A 20,505-nucleotide genomic window follows, 5' to 3' on the forward strand; every position below is an offset into this window, starting at 1 on the left:
TGTAATACATTGATCCCTCGAATAAAACCTGAAATTCATGACCCTTGGGTTCTGGTTTGGGCTAAGTTGATCATATAATGGAAATGCATATCTTAGAAAAATCTTTGTGGACATCAAGGAGGCAAAATTTTTGCATGATTATAATGAGCATTTTAATGGAGCGCCAAATTAACATAAACTCAAATAATTGAAGATATCTTCAATTATTTGAAGATATCAATTCATATGATGCGCGCAACAATTGAATTAAAGATCTCTTCAAATAATTAATGATATCTTCAATTCTGAATTATTGCGCACATTAATTGAATTGATGATAGCATCAATTCTTCAACTGAATTGATGCGCGCTTCAATTGAATTAATGATCTCTTCAAATGAATTAATGATATCAACAATTGAATTGATGCGTGCTACAATTCAATTGAAGAGAGCAATAATTGATATAATGCGCGCATTAAATGAATTGATGAGAGCAATAATTGAATTGATGTGCGCATTAATTCATTTGATGAGAGCAATAATTGATTTAATGCGTGCATTAATTCAATTATTGCTCTCTTCAATTGAATTAATGATACCTTTAATTCATTTGAAGAGAGTAATAATTCTTTTAGAGAGAGCAACTATATAATTAAAGATATCTTCAATTCAACATATCCACAATTGAATTAATGATAATCTTTAATTGAATTGTTGCTCTCTTTAAAAGAATTGATGCGCTCATTAATTCCTTATACAAAAGCATTGTAAATGATTTAAAGATATCTTCAATTGAATTAAAGAGATCATCAAATTATTTAAACCGAGCTCTAAATTAATTATTGCGAGCAATATTTCTACTAAATTGATGCTCTCATCAAATGAATTGAAGAGAGCAATAATTGAATTAATGCGCTCATCAAATCTATTATTGCTCTCATTAATTGAATTAATGCGCGCATCAATTGAATTGAAGAGAGCAATAATTGAATTAATGCGCGCATTAAATCAATTATTGCTCTCATTAATTCAATTGATGCGCGCATTAATTCAATTGATGAGAGCAATAATTGAATTGAAGCGCGCATTAATTCATTTGATGAGAGCAATAATTGATTTAATGCGCGCATTAATTCAATTAAAGAGAGCAATAATTGAATTGATGATATCTTCAAATAATTGAAGATATCTTCAATTATTTGAGTTTATGTTAATTTGGCGCTCCATACATTTCACCCTCTGTCAAAATTGTGAAATTTCATTACCCTTTAGGGTTCAAGTTCCAGGGTGGTGCTAGATTGGTCATATAAATTGTATAATGATATAATTAATGCAATAAAAAAATCTTCTTTAATTATATATACTGTTGGACATGCATAGAACAGACAAACTCATTATAATGAGAAATTTACCGTCCTATGGGTTCAGGTCCCAGGGTGGAGCTTAGTTGATCGTATGTTAGAAATGCGATATGATTTAGAAAATCTAAATTACTCCTGCAAATCAAACAGGCAAACTATATATGCAGTTACCTAATTATGGTGAATTGAGTACTCTTTGAAAACTAAAAAGATTTATTTGTCCTTTTTAGAACTCGAATAGAAAATCGGTTTGCTTTGTGACGTGATAAAACGGATAAAAGAATCCTATTTCAGATGTGTATGATAGTTATACCATATATATATATAATATATATATATATATATATATATATATATATATATATATATATATAAAGTATCAAAATGGAGAAGTATAATACATATAGTCTGGTAACAATGATTTCTAAAGAGTAAAAAATAACAAATGTGTATACTCAGACGACCATTAAAGCCCACGGGCCTCTTGTTCTGTTAACATTTGGTGCTATGACCAGGATTGGATCAGAAGCATGCAGACTAGCTCTGTTCAACTCGTGTAGCAAATTCAGTATTCTAAAATTTGCTTTGATCTACTTATCTGATGAAAAATATGTTTTGTATTTTGTTTAGTTATTTTTTTTTTAGGTGTGTGTACTCTAAATAGTAAGTTAGCCTTTTCTGCATTATTAATAAAAAGCACACGTTAGCATGCCGTCAGAATCACCCGGATTAGGAACGATGTACGTATTTGTTTTTTATTTTAGAGACGATGGTTCACTTCTCGTTTTTATCGCACACACAAGCAAGGCTCCTACTTCCAAGCAAGTGTGTGTAAAGACTAAAATGTTCAATCTTCTGGTCTATTCGCACCCAGTATTGTCTGTACGTAGCTTCATATGACGCATCATACTTGAAATATGAAATTTAAGATCTATATGTTAAACGCCGTCTCGCCTATAGTTTATTTCGTAAGATTGATAGTGAATGTCATGTCACAGATACAAGAATTTTGATACAAACATACTGTAGTACGTTTCACTGAGCTGGGTGACCAGACAATCCAGTTGTGAACCAACGCCGTGTAAGTTTTGTACGTGAAATTGTGGTTTCGTTATCACTAGACCTACTGTCTTTCTGAAGATCAATAATTGTTCATTGCAAATGCGCGCTACTAGAGCATTGACAAAATGGAATTAGGATTGGATTTTGAGGACACTGACTTTATAGAAGAAAAGAAGACAGCTGCTAACGAGTCAAAACTCAAATCTTATAATGCTAAAGTCTGTGGACCAATGGTAGGCTTCAAATTTGTGTAGAATTACTTATGAGTTTTGACATTAATAATGTACTGGTGTTCAGCTCTATACATGGTTAAAAAATGTGTTATTTTCTGTTTGATGTTATTTACTTTCAAGTTTCTTTAGATCATTTTATCCTGTCTTTATTTTATGAGATTGGGTGCAATAATTAAAACATATTTATAAATAATTACAACCAAGATAAACAATGGAATGTGTACTCTTGGCAGTTTAAATAATTCAATAAATTATCCCCATAAAGTATATAATGATTGATACCTGACCTTTGAAAGTAAATGTGTTGTTGAAATGTATAAACTAAAACAAGAATGGGAAATATAAACTTTTCCACATGTGATAAATGATTTTTGTTCATCTCAAGTTATAAAGCAGTAACATACCTGCATTAAAACCAATCTTCTGTTTTATATGTAATTATACATCAGATTTGGAAGAAATTGGAAAAAAAAACTTATGCAAGGAATTGCATGGCTTTGCAGAGGCCATGTTGATTTTTTCTATTTCATTTTAATTCCAGTGGTTTGAAGAAACAGAATTCTTGGATTTAGAAACAGCAGCCAATGTTTATAAATTCAGAGGTGACCAGAGATACTACCACAATCAGTATGAGGAGGCTGTGTCTTGCTACAAAGATGCACTGGGTCAGCAGAATAGTTTGTGTGGAATTTATATCTTTACGCTAGGAATCCACTGAATTTTTGTTGTTGTAGAAACATGTTTTTATGGTGACACCCCCCCCCCTTATCCACCTTAGATGAGGTGGGGGGGGGGGGGGGGGCACATAGTTATATGGCTTAAATTATGATAATTGAAACAAACTATTGATTCTTAGTAACATAACTCTAAGACAAGTAATAGGGATATACCATACTCAGAGAATGATATAGGGAGAAAGATGTATATCAAGTGACATTTAAGTTTTTATTTTACAGAAAATCTTCCTTTAACCAACAGATGTATGAGACATGATTTAAACGAGTCATTAGCGAGGTGCTATGTGGCCTTGGAGAAGACAGCTGAGGCTCTTGAACTCACTCAGAATTTGGTAAAAACCTTTAAAGTGTTGACATGAATTTCTGATGATTGGACAGATAGTCAGTATGTTATGTCATGTTCCAAAATTTTACTTAAATATTGTTTTAAAAAAGTTTTGCACCAGACCAAACTCTTAAAAACTCTCAAAAAGCTGAACTTATCAGGAGGCAACCTGTTTTTTTATTTTTATAATTAACAGATCAACAGCAGCACAAATACAGATCAAACACTGCAAGCTTATGTTCTTCTTCATCACATACAACACAAACAACAAGATCTGGAAGGTATGTGACCTATTTTCCTTTATCAATTCACTGCTTAGAATTTTATGTGACCTATTTTCCTTTATCAATTCACTGCACAGAATTTATTTATAAATGAAAAGACATTATTGTAAAATCACTTATTTTCTTGGGAATAAAAATTTTGAATAGAGAAAAAAAAATGTTTGTACAGTTTATTATTATTTTTTTTGAGGGGGGGGGGGTCTTCAAAGTAGCTCACACTAACTTTTGTGTGTTTGAATTGAATTCATGGGCATAAAAACAAAAATTAAACCCACACAAATATTAAGGATTTTACGGAATACTGTAGTTAAAAAAAGCTGTCAGATTTCACTGATCGCTCCATATGCAGGGGAAGAGGCCTCACTAAAACAACTGATTACCTTACACCCGTTCAATGTGGAGTTTTGGCTGATGCTAAAGACATGTTACTGGCAGAAATTCTGTGCTGATGATTGGATGAAGTGGGACCAGCAAAGCCAGGAATACACAAAACTACTAACCTGCCTTATTAGAGCCAGGTAGCATGCACCTGTATTACCATATAAACAGTGCTCACTTCAGCTGGAAGATTTACTCTCTTGAAGTAACATATCCCATATACAGAAAATTAAAGACTATTGCTCTAATTAAAAATTTTACGCATTTTTACAAATCAAAAGATACACATGTACTTTAAAATAAATACTATATTATAACCGAGTGATTACATGTAAAATTGAATGATTAGAATACTATATTAGTATTGAATAATATGTTAGGTTTCAAGAAAAATCAGAAATGAAATGTCACCATAAAGTTAGCAAGTGCATATAATAGACCATCTTCGCTAACCAAGGGCGACTTTCCACGGTGTTTCTCTCTGAAAAGAGAAACACTGCGGAGCGTCCTCCTTGGTTAGCAAATATGATAATAGACAGATCTGGGGAAACTTTCTCTTTGCAGATTACTTATACGGAGTGTGAGAACATCAGTTATTTCTTTTGTCAAGGAGAGACACCAACGACTCATGAAACAGGTATATACGTATGTTTTTAGTAACGACTCATTAAACAGGTATAGACATATGATATTAGTACCGACTCATTAAACAGGTATAGACGTATGATTTTAGTAACAACTCATTAAACAGGTATAGACGTATGATTTGAGTAATGACTCATTAAACAGGTATAGATGTATGATTTGAGTAATGACTCATTAAGCAGGTATAGATATATGATTGTAGTAACGACTCATTAAACAGGTATAAATGTATGATTTGAGTAATGACTCATTAAACAGGTATAGATGTATGATTTGAGTAACGACTCATTAAACAGGTATAGATGTATGATTTGAGTAACGACTCATTAAACAGGTATAGATGTATGATTTGAGTAATGACTCATTAAACAGGTATAGATGTATGATTTGAGTAATGACTCATTAAACAGGTATAGATGTATGATTTTAGTAACGACTCATTAAACAGGTATAGATGTACGATTTGAGTAACGACTCATTAAACAGGTATAGATGTATGATTTTAGTAATGACTCATTAAACAGGTATAGATTTATGATTTTAGTAACGACTCATTAAACAGGTATAGATGTATGATTTTAGTAACGACTCATTAAGCAGGTATAGATATATGATTGTAGTAACGACTCATTAAACAGGTATAGATGTATGATTTGAGTAATGACTCATTAAACAGGTATAGATGTATGATTTTAGTAACGACTCATTTAAACAGGTATAGACGTATGATTTTAGTAATGACTCATTAAACAGGTATAGATGTATGATTTGAGTAATGACTCATTAAGCAGGTATAGATATATGATTGTAGTAACGACTCATTAAACAGGTATAGATGTATGATTTGAGTAATGACTCATTAAACAGGTATAGATGTATGATTTTAGTAACGACTCATTAAACAGGTATAGATGTATGATTTTAGTAACGACTCATTAAACAGGTATAGATGTATGATTTGAGTAATGACTCATTAAACAGGTATAGATGTATGATTTTAGTAACGACTCATTTAAACAGGTATAGATGTATGATTTTAGTGATGACTCATTAAACAGGTATAGATGTATGATTTGAGTAATGACTCATTAAACAGGTATAGATATATGATTGTAGTAACGACTCATTAAACAGGTATAGATGTATGATTTGAGTAATGACTCATTAAACAGGTATAGATGTACGATTTGAGTAACGACTCATTAAACAGGTATAGATGTGTGATTTTAGTAACGACTCATTAAACAGGTATAGATGTATGATTTTAGTAACGACTCATTAAACAGGTATAGATGTATGATTTGAGTAATGACTCATTAAACAGGTATAGATGTATGATTTGAGTAACGACTCATTAAACAGGTATAGATGTATGATTTGAGTAACGACTCATTAAGCAGGTATAGATATATGATTGTAGTAATGACTCATTAAACAGGTATAGATGTATGATTTGAGTAATGACTCATTAAACAGGTATAGATGTATGATTTGAGTAATGACTCATTAAACAGGTATAGATGTATGATTTGAGTAACGACTCATTAAACAGGTATAGATGTATGATTTTAGTAATGACTCATTAAACAGGTATAGATGTATGATTTGAGTAATGACTCATTAAACAGGTATAGATGTATGATTTGAGTAACAACTCATTAAACAGGTATAGATGTATGATTTGAGTAACGACTCATTAAACAGGTATAGATGTATGATTTTAGTAATGACTCATTAAACAGGTATAGATTTATGATTTTAGCAACGACTCATTAAACAGGTATAGATGTATGATTTGAGTAACGACTCATTAAGCAGGTATAGATGTATGATTTGAGTAACGACTCATTAAACAGGTATAGATGTATGATTTGAGTAACGACTCATTAAACAGGTATAGATGTATGATTTGAGTAATGACTCATTAAACAGGTATAGATGTATGATTTGAGTAACGACTCATTAAACAGGTATAGATGTATGATTTGAGTAACGACTCATTAAGCAGGTATAGATATATGATTTTAGCAACAAATCAGTATAGAATTAACCTTGTTGAGACCTGCATCTTTCTGAATGAGTTTCTAATACACAGGTGGATGCAGACATAGAAAAGTTACAACCTACTGAGCCCTGTATTGCTTTAGCCAAAAAGGTATGAATGGGATTCCCTAATTTGAGTTTAATTGAAATGGCAAGTCCTAAATCAGAATTTTGTTTGTTTCTCTTTTGTGACCAACCCAGGAAAATTTCTGGACTCAAATTCTTAATTGTTTAATATTTCTTCAAGGTCATCTATTTTTATTGCACACTTCAGCAAAACAGGTAATATTAAATGGGTCTGGGTGTCTGTCCATTTGATACATTGTTTGAGCTTAAGCAATGGAACCACACAAAGAATCTTCAGGAATTAAGAATAATCCACATTGTTATCAACATCAAAGTGAATCTCAAAGACAAAAATGACTTTATTCACAAACAAGACATTCACACACTGCCTCATCCAAGTACATTGGTACTGGCAGAACTAGAGTTTGTCATCAGTAGTGGTACAGCAACACTCGGAATACATTGATACATCCAGTGCGTGGATTATGTGAATCGTCTCAAAGAGTGTATATACCAAATGTCTCTGCTGTTCCACACACAAAAGACCCAGCAACACCAACACCCAGGATATGACCACACAGACATAGCTACATTACTCTCTACAGGAAGAACACACATTTTGACAACTCGTGCTGAAATGACACACAGACATAGCTTCATTACTTGTGCTGAACTGACACACAGACATAGCTTCGTTATTCGTGCTGAACTGACACACAGACATAGCTTCGTTATTCGTGCTGAACTGACACACAGACATAGCTTCGTTACTTGTGCTGAACTGACACACAGACATAGCTACATTACTCTCTACAGGAAGAACACACATTTTGATAACTCGTGCTGAACTGACACACTTGGCTGGAACCAGTTTTGCAAGTGACCTCACCCTTGCTTATAAATATTTTCTCTCACAGGTTATATCATGGGGTCACATAGGGTAAGATATTGTTTCTGATACTATTGAGGCCTTAGCAATTAAACTTACCATAATGTAAGGATAACTCCTATTGTGTTTTAGGCCAGGGTCACAAACCAAACCATGTGATCAGTGATATTGACATCCTCACCTCTTGACCCCATTAAGGATGGGGAGTCATGAAGATTCTTCATGCAAAGTAACTCGCATATCATCTGAGATGACCATCGGAAAACCAAGGTGTTTCAGATAAACAGACAAATCCAATTAATATCCCCAGCTTGTAGTGAATTGGGATACAAATAAAATAAATTTTAATATTCTAATGGAATTTTAAATGAAGGGTGTCAATCACAAATTACCTTTATCACGTTTGAGGTAAAAAGTCAAGGTCATCAGCTTAGATAAAATAACATTGTCTTGGGATATCTCAAATACTGTGATTTAGCAATGGGACTCTGCAAGAAGATTTCCCCATTTTAAAAAAAAACCCATAACTTATTCAAGGGGACTTGAATTGTTTATTTGAAAATAGGAAACTGGGAGGTTCTGGGGGTTGATCATAGGATTTGGACTTGAAACAAAAACCAATGACTTTACATGTATATATGCGGTTTAAATCACAATTTTTGGTTGAAGCTCAATGAATATCACTTCACTTGTTTTTTAACCAAAAATCTCCACATTTTTCTTCTACATACATACTTACCCATAAGTCAAATTGGTGGCCCACAAAAGGGAAACAAACAACATTGTGATAGACAGGTAAGAGTAATTTTTCTCTTTAATTGGTCTTTTTCTGCTCCAACAGCATTTGGGAGAAGACATCTTTAAACTTGACAATGCTGAGGATACTATTAAAGAACCACCAGAGCAAGATCAAAATACAGAATTTCTCAACTTTGATGAGCGCTGGTTTAAATGGAATTCTATAGCATTAAAATGATTTATATAAAGTAATGAATTCGTCTGCTTATTTAGATAAGATACAATCTGAAGGTTTTCCAAACAGTCAATTTTAAAAGAATGTTAATAATTATGATAAAATCAGAGTAGAATTTTCATATACATATTTTTTGTTTAGGATACTCAATTAAAATCCACCTGTGATGTCGCTCATTCTGTAATTTGAATGCTCTATTAGTACGGTAAAGTGTAAATGAATAAAAATGTGTCTCCCCTACAAATTCATTTCATCACTAATTGCACATGAATAAATAAAAATAAAACTTGGTATATTTATCCACTTATTTAATAAACCTGACCTAGTACACCGTATGTTTATAGATATTGCACAATGCCAAAGAAATCACAATAAATTATGCCATTTTAAGACAAGCTGCAGGAAAGCCATCGCCTTTGTGTCTACTGACGAGATCCAGTAAAGCTTGCTTTTTATGGAGAGCACGTGATGATTCAAGTTCATACAAAGTACACAGATTAAATAAAACTCCCTCATGAAGGTTTCGCTCTGGGTCCTCATGAACCAGGATTTCCAAGGTCTTTAGAGCATCCATCAACTTCCCTAGGTACAGGGAACATGCTGCCATGTTATTAACTGCCTGTAAAAATAGATCAGGAGAGTTTTTACTTCGATATTCACATATACCAATATTTGTGAAACATTGATAATCATCACACTGGAATCACTATTTGTGAAACGTCGATAATCTGGAATCGAAACTTACAGAGGTGTTGGTGGGATCTGCTTCCACTGCTTCTTTAAAATTTTGGTATGCATCTGAAAAATTGTTCATGCACATGGCCTCCAGTCCCCTGAAAAGCAAAAGGAAGTTGGTACATACCATGTGTTTTGACAGTTGATCAGATATAATTTAAACACAATTCCATTTTTAGCCGAGTTGCAACGGATTGGTTTGGTGATGCGGGCGGGCGGTTGGGCGTCAACAATTGGTTTCCGGATGATAACTCGAAAAGTTTACAATCTAATCAAATGAAACTTTGATATATTGTTGGGTACCAGGTAAGGAAGACCCCTGTTGATTTTGGAGAAAATAGGTCAAAGGTCAAGGTCACAGTGACCAAAAAGAGATTTAAAATTCCAAAAATTTTGGTTTCCAGTGGATAATTCAAATTTTTTAAAATTTGAATCAAATGGAACTTGGATACATGTATATTGTTGGATACCAGCAAAGCAAGACATTATTCTGTAGACTAGTATTTCAATTACTAATTACCAGAAACCCTTGCCCTATACATCATCATTCATGTACACTACCTGTTGATAGCATTTCTGCATTGTATGGATTTGTCACTGTTGTCGGAGATCACTTCTGCATGCTTAAAACATTCCTTGGCCTTGTCAACATTGCCCATCTACAGCACATCAAACATCATACATCTAAATATATCTATATGTATAAGCACAATCAGTTTATTATATTCACAATATTCTACAAAGGATGTCTATAATATAATACATAATGTAACAAGCTAAGGTTGGGGGTGAGTTTCTGTCATTGATTGACATCCCACTTGCAGGACATCACCAGGCCGTTTCTTATGGATGATTGTATGCCAGTGCACTTTATTATAGGTGAATTTTGCAGCAGGACAATATTTGCTAATATCATAAGAGTAGCTATTTTATTGAGATGCAAAATGAGCCATATATTTGCAAAAATATGATATTTCATTTTAGCCAGATGATACTTTGGGAAATCTATAATTCCAAACTTTTGTGAGCACGTGTCCCGAGAACTGTAATTTCTAATTGGCTGATTTACTAGGGATGCTTCTGCACTGTGTCTTTCTCAGTGCATGCAATTGTGTACCTGTATTCACTATAACAGTTATATGGTTGTACAATAAAAATTGTCGTAAATACTGAAATAGTATGAATTTGCATGTTTGTGTTTTATTTGGGTGAATATAAGATTTCAAGTGCTTATGTTTCAATAAGTGCTTGAAGATTTGCTTGATTTTAAACCTGATTTTAAAAGAAATAGATATCATCTATTAACAAATTTCTTGGTCAAATTGAAATTATATCCTGATCAATGAATAAATCAAACATAAGTCTTTGACTTTAATAATGTTATACTAGTACGTAAAATGTCAGTCATCCAAGCTTACGGTTTTGACAGCCAAGAAAGAGAACAGATTCCCATCATGGAATGAATTGTCAGCTCTATCTAATTTTAGTGACCTGAACCACCTTACTCTCACTACAATATACACCTGTGTAATGCAGTTGTAATCAAATAAAGGATTAACATACAAATAAACCATTCTTTGGTCAAAAAATGGATCTGACAGTGTTCTTTTGACATTTTCTTTAATATCACAGAATATTTAAAAAATGTTACTGTTAAGATGGCTTTGTTAATTATGAAAGTGAAGAAAGATATCATTCAATAAAGGGTAACTTGAAAAAGCATAATTACTACTGGTACTTTTCAAAATATATTCCTGGTATCAACAACATGGAGAGAGTGTTCCAAGTTTACTGATCCTAACTTTATCAGAACTTTTCTCTGCATAATTACCCATGAAAGTACATGTGTGACCTTAAACTTTGAGAAATGGCATCCTCCTCTCAGCATGGGAAACATGTACCAGGTGTATTATCCCAGCCTTATTGGTACACTTTATCCACCCCAGGTGCTGATGGTTAAACAAACGCTACATCGCACCATAATACAATCCATCTGTGATGGCTGAATATGTGTATTAAGTTCAATTGTCCTAGCCTTATTAGTACTGTTTCTACATGTATCTTGTTTTGTGCTTATAGAATGTATCATGCAAGTTTGACCTCGACCTTAAACCTATGACCTTGAGAAACAATACCAATAGGCTTCTTACCTAGCCTTATAATATGTGCTGACAGACACTTTATTATTATTATACATTTATATAGCACTTTATCTGATTAAGACAATTACCCTAATTAAAAGTGCACTACATTTAAAACAATAAAAACAGACTAGAACAAAGAACAGTAAATTACATTGAAAAAGGCATAAAATAATACTAAGACTGAGGTGCTTTTTTGAATTTTTAAAAAAAATAACTGTAAACATAAATACCCAATTACAGATTAAATGCAAGTTTAAAAAGATATAAGTTTGTTTTTAAAAAGATACCATAATAAGACCTATCTATAATATGACCAGTCAATGAGAGGTACATAATTTTTATTTTGATGCAGACCTAGAATTTAAAAGTGTGTTCGTAAATTCAATATAAAATTCATGATTAAATTAAAGCTACAAGTTCATCGTAGGTTTTTGAATTTTTATAGTGTCTACTTGCTGTCCAGTATAGGTAGAGTGTACTTACCTGCAAATATAAACGACCAATACCACTAAGTAGTCCAACCTTCTTCATGGGGTCTTTTTCCAGTAGGCTATTATACGTGGTCATCGCTGCTTCATAGTCCTGGAATTCGTGTAAATGAATGGTTGTAAACACAACGCAGCAAAGTAAAACAAGTTTAATCTTACATTCCCTTAAAAGTCCAAAATTACGAAAGAAAGACAAGCTTTTTGCAGTGATTTGTTTTCAGCTTAAGGTACTGGGTTATTGCATAATTGTACATGTATGTGCCTCTGTTGGCAAAATGAAATACAACTTTCAATGTAAATATTTGTTTTCCTCCTATACATACAATAGGTACTATTAAAGTTTTACATCTTACTCTTAATGTCAGGAAGGTATTCCCAATAACATACAGGACTTGTCTTTCACGTTCTTGCCAGATTTCCAAAGATCCTGGAACATAAGCAATTTTCAAACGTGTTCAGAACTGGAAAATTCTAAATATGCAATGAAAATTTTCAAGAGATAGTAAAGTCTATTTTTATAAGCACCTTTTCTGCTATCATCACTTAGTTGTACAGCACTGCCATCTTCTGCATATCCATCATCAAGGTTTTTCAATATCTAAATACAAATACAGTTTACAAGCATTAATAAAACACATGCTGCCATCAGTAAACCTGAAGGCCTCGTCGACCAAGTGAAATCAAATGAATTTTTGTTCAACCTGGTTATCAGTAAACCTGCAGGCCTTGTCGCCAAAATGAAGCATGTCTAGTTGATCTGAAATACATGTATTATTATTACAGATATAAGATTTGTTTCTTTTATTTCTTTCACATCGATTTCAAAATTTTACAGACACATCAAGATGCCAACAGCTGTAGGTAAAGTGCTATGCATGGTGCTCAGGGCTTTTGTAGTGAGGGTTTCTTTTATAGTGTCAACACCTGCTGCAATAAGAGACCTCTGATTTTAGTCTCATCCAAAAACTCTCCTGACTATCACCTCTAAATACAGAGCATTTCACAACCAATCTGATTAAAACCAGGTCTTTGATTCACTTTACTATTTTGATGTCACTAATTCAAAGATCTGAAAACATCCTGAATAGGGTCATGTCATTTGTAAAGCGCTTTAGAGAACTAATGTTGAGAGGGTGCTATATAAATCTTTTAATTACAATTACGTCAGCATGCACTTTGGTGACCTTAGGTCATCCAATTTTATATGCTCCTGTAAGAACCAATGAAACCTATTCTTGCATGTTGAATTCAGCACTTACGGTTCCTTTGGAAGTCATTATTCAGAACATTTCGGGATTTACTATCACTTATTCCTACCTTTAACGATTTTACTAATGACAATTTGATTGGTTTATCTTCAGTTCATTCTGATGTGACCCATGTAATCAGATTGGTTTCACTACCTACTTTTAAATCTTGGGTTTAACGCAACCAAGGTACAACCCCTAAACAAAGTAAATGCTGTACCCACACAGACACTATAACCCCCGAGTCCCCTGGGATTCGCTGTAACAGGGTTTTACCTTCTGAGTAACGGCCAGCATGTAGTAGAGTCTGTCTACCGCCTCCTGGGATCTTCCCATGTAATGAGGAATCTCAGCATGTAAAATTCGCATTCCAAATGGAACCATGGACCCTGTCACAAGATACCGGTAAAAGAGAATATTGTGGAGCTACATGTGCTATGCTTTCCTCACTTATGTGTGAAGATGCTGAATACAATATGTAATTCTGACCTTTGCGTCCTGGATAAATGTGTGGATAAAATTCAAAATACAAGTCCGGTGTGTCTAGATTTTGGAAGGCCTGTATCTCTGATTCTGCCACACTGTACAGTCTCAACTTCAACAGCAGGGTAAATCGACAGAACCATAACTGTAAAGTAAACGAGACATTTCATCGGCAGGGTAAATCGACAGAACCATAACTGTCAAGTGAACAAGACATTTCAACAGCAGGGTAAATCGACAGAACCATAACTGTCAAGTGAACCAGACATTTTAGCAGCAGGGTAAATCGACAGAACCATAACTGTCAAGTGAACAAGACATGTTTCTGAAACACCAAGCTCCCAGTGGTAACAAAGAAACAAAAGTTCTAGCCATATAGAATCTATACACAACATATGAAAGCCTAACCTTAAATAGTTTAGGTGATATTGCCTAGATTACCTTTTCTTAAATGTAGATCATGGTCACAGAGTCAAACACTTTGCTACCAAAAGAAAGATCTCTAATGTCAAGGCCACAAGATTAAAGATTAAGGAATCAAATGAAAGATCTTGTGATAAGGAATCTATATACAACATATGAAAGCCCTATCTTAGATAATTATTAGATATTGCCTAGATTAACTTTTCTTAAGGTAAGTCAAACTCCCAGGTCACAAGGTCAAGCAATGGTGCCAAAAAGAAAGGTTGTTACAAGGAATGCACATATGAAATATGAGAGCTCTCCGTAACAACAGAACCGATAAATCCAAAAGTCTAAAAGGGTCCCCTCTTCCTAATCTGAGCATTACCTTCAATTCTATGAAAATCTTCTCAAGTAATCTCAAGTTATTACATGCAATATAAAGTGCTGTAATCTTTTAATATATAGAAAAAATATTTCTAAGTTCCATAACTCTGTAATAACAAAACGAATAAATCTGAATATCAAGAGGGGTCTCCCTCTGCCTAATCAAAGTTTTGTGTATAAAATTTATGAAAATATTAGATTATCACGTGCCATAGAAATTTCTATTACCCTATTAATATAAAAATGTTCTAAGTCCCTTAACTCCGTAATCTAAAAATCTGAAAATCAAAAGGGGTCTTCCTCTGCCTGAACAAATTATTTCATTAAAATTGATGAAAATCTTCCTAAAGAAATGTAAGTTATCATATGACATAGAAATTACTGATGGGCGGACAAATGTACAGACAGAAACAATGATTACTATATATAAAGGCGCCTGCCTTAAATAAAGCTTATAAAGTGATTATCGATGTAGATTTGAATTAATTACCACATACTGATAATTTACAGCAGTGACTTGTAGTCTTTGAAATGAATTCCATAAATTCCTTACATGTTATCAATGTATTGTTCCTAACCTGTGAAACCTACCTGTATTGTGTGCACCGTATGCTGGGTTACTTCCCCTGCTTTTCCTGGGCCCTGGCCAGCTGCAGTTAACAACCTTCTACACATATCAACAGCTGACCGATAACAACCACCTTTCTGTAACAATACAATACTTCATGAAATTGTTAAATGTAAACCAATATTTACAGGGAAACTTTTTTATCAAGGAGTCATTAGTTTATAGGAAACTCCTTCACACCTATAAATTTTTACAACAATGCTTTAAACTCATATACATAAACAAGCTCTGGCCTATATACTTGTATCAAAATTAGTTTATAATTATACATGTAAAATGCTGTTACCGAGCTTTGATTTGCTACCATTATATTTTCATACTTCTACACAATACATGTAATCTTACTATGAGAGCTTTTAGTCCCTCTACATCCTGTGTAACGCTGTCCACTGTCAGAATCTGTCTCTTGATAGCCTCCTGTTCTCCCATGTATCTGTACACTAAATCTCTCAATGGATCACCCTGTACAAAAAAAAGAGAGTATTTCATCGAGCAGAAAATATACTACCATATACTCAAATATTCAAAATTATGCATAAATATGTACTTGATTCATTTCTACATATATCTATGCAGATGTAATATTTTTGAGGTTTAATATCATGCCATTAAGATCATTCAGTTTTCAGATTCAGTTACTATCAGCAATAAATGATGTCTATTGAATGGAACTCTGAATTAATCTACAGTTTGAACACCATTTCATTGCACCTTTGTGTACAAAATTCAAATACTGTGGTTTCATCAATTTTCATAAACAAAACATTCATGGAATTGAAAATACATAAAGTTTCATTGAGAGCCATTCTTTGTTCTTCCTTTATGAGCAAAAATTGCACTTTGTTGATTACGCTATACTACAGTCTGGCAAAATTAAGAAAATAACAAAAATTGCACTTTGTTGATTACTTGATACTTTGGTACGGCAGAAACGAAACTTTTGAAATCACGGTATCTCATTTATTTCCTCTCCAAAAGGTTTATATTTACCTGTGGTTCATCCACTACAATGCCAGGGGTGGTAAGCTCTTCAGGAGACGGAAGGTAGGTACCGGGTACGTTTGTTGCTATCGTTAGCAGAGTTTTTCTAGTCGCATCTGAGGCAATCCAGGCATCATGCTGTCTGTCCGTCTCGCTCATCTGTAAGCTTGCTGTGAATGGATCAGTGGTATCTACACTTGTTAAAGACTGGAATGTATTGGTAGCACTGCTCTCCAAATCCAAAGACCCTTGCACTACATCTTTATCATCTGCAAAAATTCAGCACCAAATGCTTCACGAAAATGCATACAAAATCAAATACCTAAACACACTTACTTTATCAATTGTTTTAAGACTGTTTTGAATATCACAAACTCTGTAAATGATGGCTTGACAAAAAAATTCTTCAACTTACCACTAACAGATGTAGGAAGGACCGGTTTGCTTGATGTTAATAACGGTGAGACATTCATAGCAGATAGAGGTGTTCCATTAAATGGTTGATTGACAGGAGAAGGAATGATGGGAGAAGTTGGCACTGCACTCTGGGAATGCTGACTCGATACTGACAACTGAGTATTGTATTCCGGGTGATTTGTTTCTGAGGTGGTTCTGTGTCGCTCATTAAGATGAAGCTCCGTTATCCCACCAATAACCTGGTCCATGTCTGCTGGACCACTCTCAGCAGTGAACGATTCAAAATCTTCTTTATCATCTATCAACTGCATGGAAGCTTCCATAACATTAATATCACTCTCTGGAACAGCTTGAAACTCCACACTTTCTGCCTTCTCTTTAGAAAGTCTCTTTTCTAAAACATCATGGTGAACTATAATGTCATCACTCAGCTCTATTTCGGACTGCGGAGCTTTAGTTTGATCTGGAAATTTTTCTTTTTCTACCTCTGTCATTGATTGGGCAATATCCTCTACTTGTGGTGTTCCAAAAGAGCTAAATATATCTTCCTCCTGACTTTTCTCACTGTTTAGTGTACTAAAAGGATCGTTTTCCTGAACGTCACTGCTGAAGTAGCTACTGATGTTGACTGTTTCTTTAACGGGACTATCATGAGGCTTCTCCGTTTCGACGTTTACCGGTATGTCTGTACTTTGATCCTCTTCCTGTACATTTTTTGATTCCTCTGATGCCGTTATCTCTATCCCAGCATCCTCAGGCCTTACTTCCTCTGTAGAGCTTCGATTGCCGTCATTTGCATCCTCCAGTAGTGATAATTCATCGGTCATTGGTTCAAGGACCACCGAGTCCAAAGTGTCAGAAGTAGCTGAGTGCACAATTCGGTTCCTGCATTGAGTTGAAAGGAGACTGTCATCAAACTGACTATCATCAAGAAAGTCGTCATCTAATACATCGGCAATTTGGTTGTCAGACATCTATTGAAATTGTGAAAAAGAAAAGTTAGGATATAACACACAGTGGTTTCCATTTTTATGACAAATAATTATTTACTAAATAACTAAATAGATAAATAAAGAGTCCCTCCAAGTGTCTAAATATCAATCAGCCATCAGACTTTCATCAAAATTTTATATGTACATAATTCCTGCTCAAATTGTTAATATCATATTTTTCAATATATTTACCTCACCTGGGCCCACTTAAATTATAAAGCAAGGATGTTGGGGGCATGCCCCCAATATGGGATTTTGAGATACGGATCCACTCTGACTTTTATCACGTGTTGAACGTAATTTGTTGGGCATGTCACTTCCAGATTACAATAACAACTAAGTAAACAAGCATGGAATTCTTCAATTGCTATGCATTCGGAAGGCCTCGGGTACTAGCCTAAGGCTAAAATTCAGTTTCCTTACATCAACATCACATCATTGACGATAATATTCCGAATCAGGAGAATTATGTAAGATAATGCACACGTGACGATTTCCTAAACAACAGATTCTAGGAACATAAACTGTACGTCTTTTTGCATTGTGTTTTAAAATCTTGATTTTGAATTAAGGTGGGTCCTTAGTCCTGGATTTTTGGGGTTTAGGTAGCATTTTTTTGTTTGGAATCAATAGATTAACATTCAGAGTAATGAGAAAAGGCAAATTAGTTAAGGATTTCCATATTTATTTTCATTACAGACACTACTGAAGTAATGTACCCCTATGTAGATTTTTATGAAATTCATTGGAAACAGTTATCTGTTGTTATTTTAAAATAAAAACAAACAAAAAATTTAAATTGCATTTATTTATCAGGAAACATGTCAATAACTAAAACACATGTCATTTTCAATATGTTCATCAAGTTTTAGTATAATAAGTGCAAAATTATTGAATTAGCCTTATTCTCCAAAATGTTAAAAAACAAACAAATATGGACACAATTTCCTTATAGCATGGTTTACATATCATTTTTTCTGTTTATATTAGTAGATGTACATCTGTTATAGTTATTTATGAAAAAAAATCCATACCTGTCCTTAATAATTTCAAATCTATAGCTTCCAGAGTATGTATACCCCCATAAAAAACTTTAGTCTGGCACCATACAACTGAGCTATTCAAAACCACTCATGGATTAAAATTTTATGTAATTTCATGAAAAGACACAGATAATAATTCCTTATCACCTTGGTAAAATGTTTGTGAAAAATATAGGAAATCTATTGCATAATGGACTTGATAAATAATTTAATGAAAACAGAGTTATTGTCCTTGGATTCAATATTTTGAAACACATCATTGATTATTCAAATATAACTAAGACTTTAGAAATATTTTATGGCTAACAAGATTTTTTACAATAACTATTAAAAAAGACTCCAACAAAATTTATGTTCCAGTCATTAAATTATTGACTTTGCAAAATCTTATGACGTCACAGGAGTGTGGAATTACGTTAAAAAATGTGTTTAAAAACCAGTTTTTAAAATTTTATTTTACACAAGGAATTCAATTTAAGGCTTTTTTTGGGCGATTTCTTGCCGTTTTAACGATTTTACCGATCACACGATCGTATATTTACTAAACCGCCTTCGATGGCACTTATTTTAGCGCCATGTTTTGGGTACCGGTATACTAGAAGTGTTCCCCATCATGCCTCAAGTGACTGTGTATAATTAAAACTACCCCTAATGTGACCTCGCCATGTGCGACTTATGGTGAAATATCGAGCCTGAAACGTACAATTAAAAACTAAGCGATAAATTTTCTTCAGAAAAATTGTGACACAGGCGTGCTGAATACAACTAGTCATTAAACTCAGCGAGATTCATCGAGGCTGGATATCTGGACTGACGCATCTTCTGAAGAGGCATCAGTTTAAATATCCAGTCTTGACGAATCTCGCTGAGATTAGTTCTCAATGAACCGTTTGTTCCCCATCTCGCATTCCATTCTTGATAAGAACCATTCCATTCTTGATGAGAACCATTCCGTCCACATCGTTCATTCCCCAAACAAAAAAATTTGTTCCTAAATCGTTCACCGTTCCACAGGTGTAGTCGTATGCTTTAGGGTCATCTTCGCAAGCCAATTGTCCGATTCGCTTAGAGTAAGCGAATCGGACACTTGGCTTGCGAAGATGGCTTTAGGGTCTGTAACACTATTCTGATGTGACCTGGGGCTGGGTATCCCCCCCCCCCTTATAAATTGCTGCGTTGACACAAAACAGGGCGACCCGGATATTAGTCTACAATTCATATAAACACCATAAGTAACTGTAAGCTCAAATAATTGGTAGTGTAAGGAAAGGAAAAACTGCCATTAATAAAAAATGACACCGTTCGAACTTTTAAAAAAAATAATCTAAACCAAAACAAAAACCGTCAATATTGACCACAGGTAGCCTAGCAAACTTGGATCTTACCCTGGCAGTACTAGCACAAGGACTAGTAGGAATATAATAAGCTACGTCTGCTAGGTCAGTACCTAGTAGGCTGGTATCTCGCAGTACTTCTGACAGGTCAATCTAACTGTTGAATGTCGTAAAATTTACAATGGAAGTCTCAGCAAAGCAAGAAAAAATATAATATTTATACATATTTTAATTTGACATGCTTAAA

General features: G+C 33.9%; 2 protein-coding genes across 4 annotated transcripts; one reads left to right on the forward strand and one right to left on the reverse strand.

Moving 5' to 3' along the window:
• The first annotated feature begins 2,064 nt into the window (after nucleotides 1-2,064).
• Nucleotides 2,065-8,994, forward strand: LOC125668203 (uncharacterized protein C8orf76 homolog). The gene is made up of 8 exons (XM_048902038.2): nucleotides 2,065-2,637; nucleotides 3,179-3,302; nucleotides 3,594-3,706; nucleotides 3,896-3,980; nucleotides 4,333-4,501; nucleotides 4,926-4,998; nucleotides 7,102-7,161; nucleotides 8,846-8,994. Exons 1-8 carry the CDS (start codon nucleotides 2,530-2,532, stop codon nucleotides 8,978-8,980), a joined length of 867 nt encoding a protein of 288 aa, XP_048757995.1. The 5' UTR covers nucleotides 2,065-2,529; the 3' UTR covers nucleotides 8,981-8,994.
• Nucleotides 8,995-9,268: 274 nt separating this feature from the next.
• LOC125668201 (trafficking protein particle complex subunit 12-like) lies at nucleotides 9,269-20,459 on the reverse strand. Of its 3 annotated transcripts, none has more exons than XM_048902036.2 (13): nucleotides 20,310-20,459; nucleotides 16,888-17,863; nucleotides 16,482-16,741; nucleotides 15,837-15,953; nucleotides 15,455-15,568; nucleotides 14,081-14,219; nucleotides 13,868-13,980; nucleotides 12,870-12,942; nucleotides 12,698-12,771; nucleotides 12,340-12,438; nucleotides 10,274-10,371; nucleotides 9,723-9,810; nucleotides 9,269-9,596 (listed from the first exon to the last, which is right to left on the reverse strand). In XM_048902036.2, the coding sequence occupies exons 2-13, from the start codon at nucleotides 17,861-17,863 to the stop codon at nucleotides 9,354-9,356; spliced, it is 2,394 nt and encodes a 797-aa protein (XP_048757993.2). In that variant the 5' UTR covers nucleotides 20,310-20,459; the 3' UTR covers nucleotides 9,269-9,353. The 3 variants fall into 3 exon arrangements, 2 of the variants coding, with proteins under 2 accessions (XP_048757993.2, XP_056018523.1); XM_056162548.1 differs by having other exon boundaries at nucleotides 20,372-20,436; XR_007367503.2 differs by lacking the exon at nucleotides 9,269-9,596 and adding an exon at nucleotides 11,131-11,222 and having other exon boundaries at nucleotides 9,771-9,810; nucleotides 20,310-20,436.
• Nucleotides 20,460-20,505: the final 46 nt, after the last annotated feature.

This window comes from Ostrea edulis, chromosome 4, assembly GCF_947568905.1.
Source record: "Ostrea edulis chromosome 4, xbOstEdul1.1, whole genome shotgun sequence".
Classification (NCBI taxonomy): Eukaryota; Metazoa; Mollusca; class Bivalvia; order Ostreida; family Ostreidae; genus Ostrea; species Ostrea edulis.

What these genes read in the sequence shown, in the direction of transcription:
- LOC125668203 (XM_048902038.2), top strand. Translation starts at nt 2,530, where the DNA reads ATGGAATTAGGATTGGATTTTGAGGACACTGACTTTATAGAAGAAAAG. An exon ending in CTAAAGTCTGTGGACCAATG is followed by an intron (nt 2,638 to 3,178) that starts GTAGGCTTCAAA and finishes TTTTAATTCCAG; the next exon opens with TGGTTTGAAGAAACAGAATT. An exon ending in ACCAACGACTCATGAAACAG is followed by an intron (nt 4,999 to 7,101) that starts GTATATACGTAT and finishes TCTAATACACAG; the next exon opens with GTGGATGCAGACATAGAAAA.
- LOC125668201 (XM_048902036.2), bottom strand. Translation starts at nt 17,863, where the DNA reads ATGTCTGACAACCAAATTGCCGATGTATTAGATGACGACTTTCTTGAT. An exon ending in ATACGGTGCACACAATACAG is followed by an intron (nt 14,220 to 15,454) that starts GTAGGTTTCACA and finishes TTTACTTTACAG; the next exon opens with TTATGGTTCTGTCGATTTAC. An exon ending in TGCAGAAATGCTATCAACAG is followed by an intron (nt 9,811 to 10,273) that starts GTAGTGTACATG and finishes TTTGCTTTTCAG; the next exon opens with GGGACTGGAGGCCATGTGCA.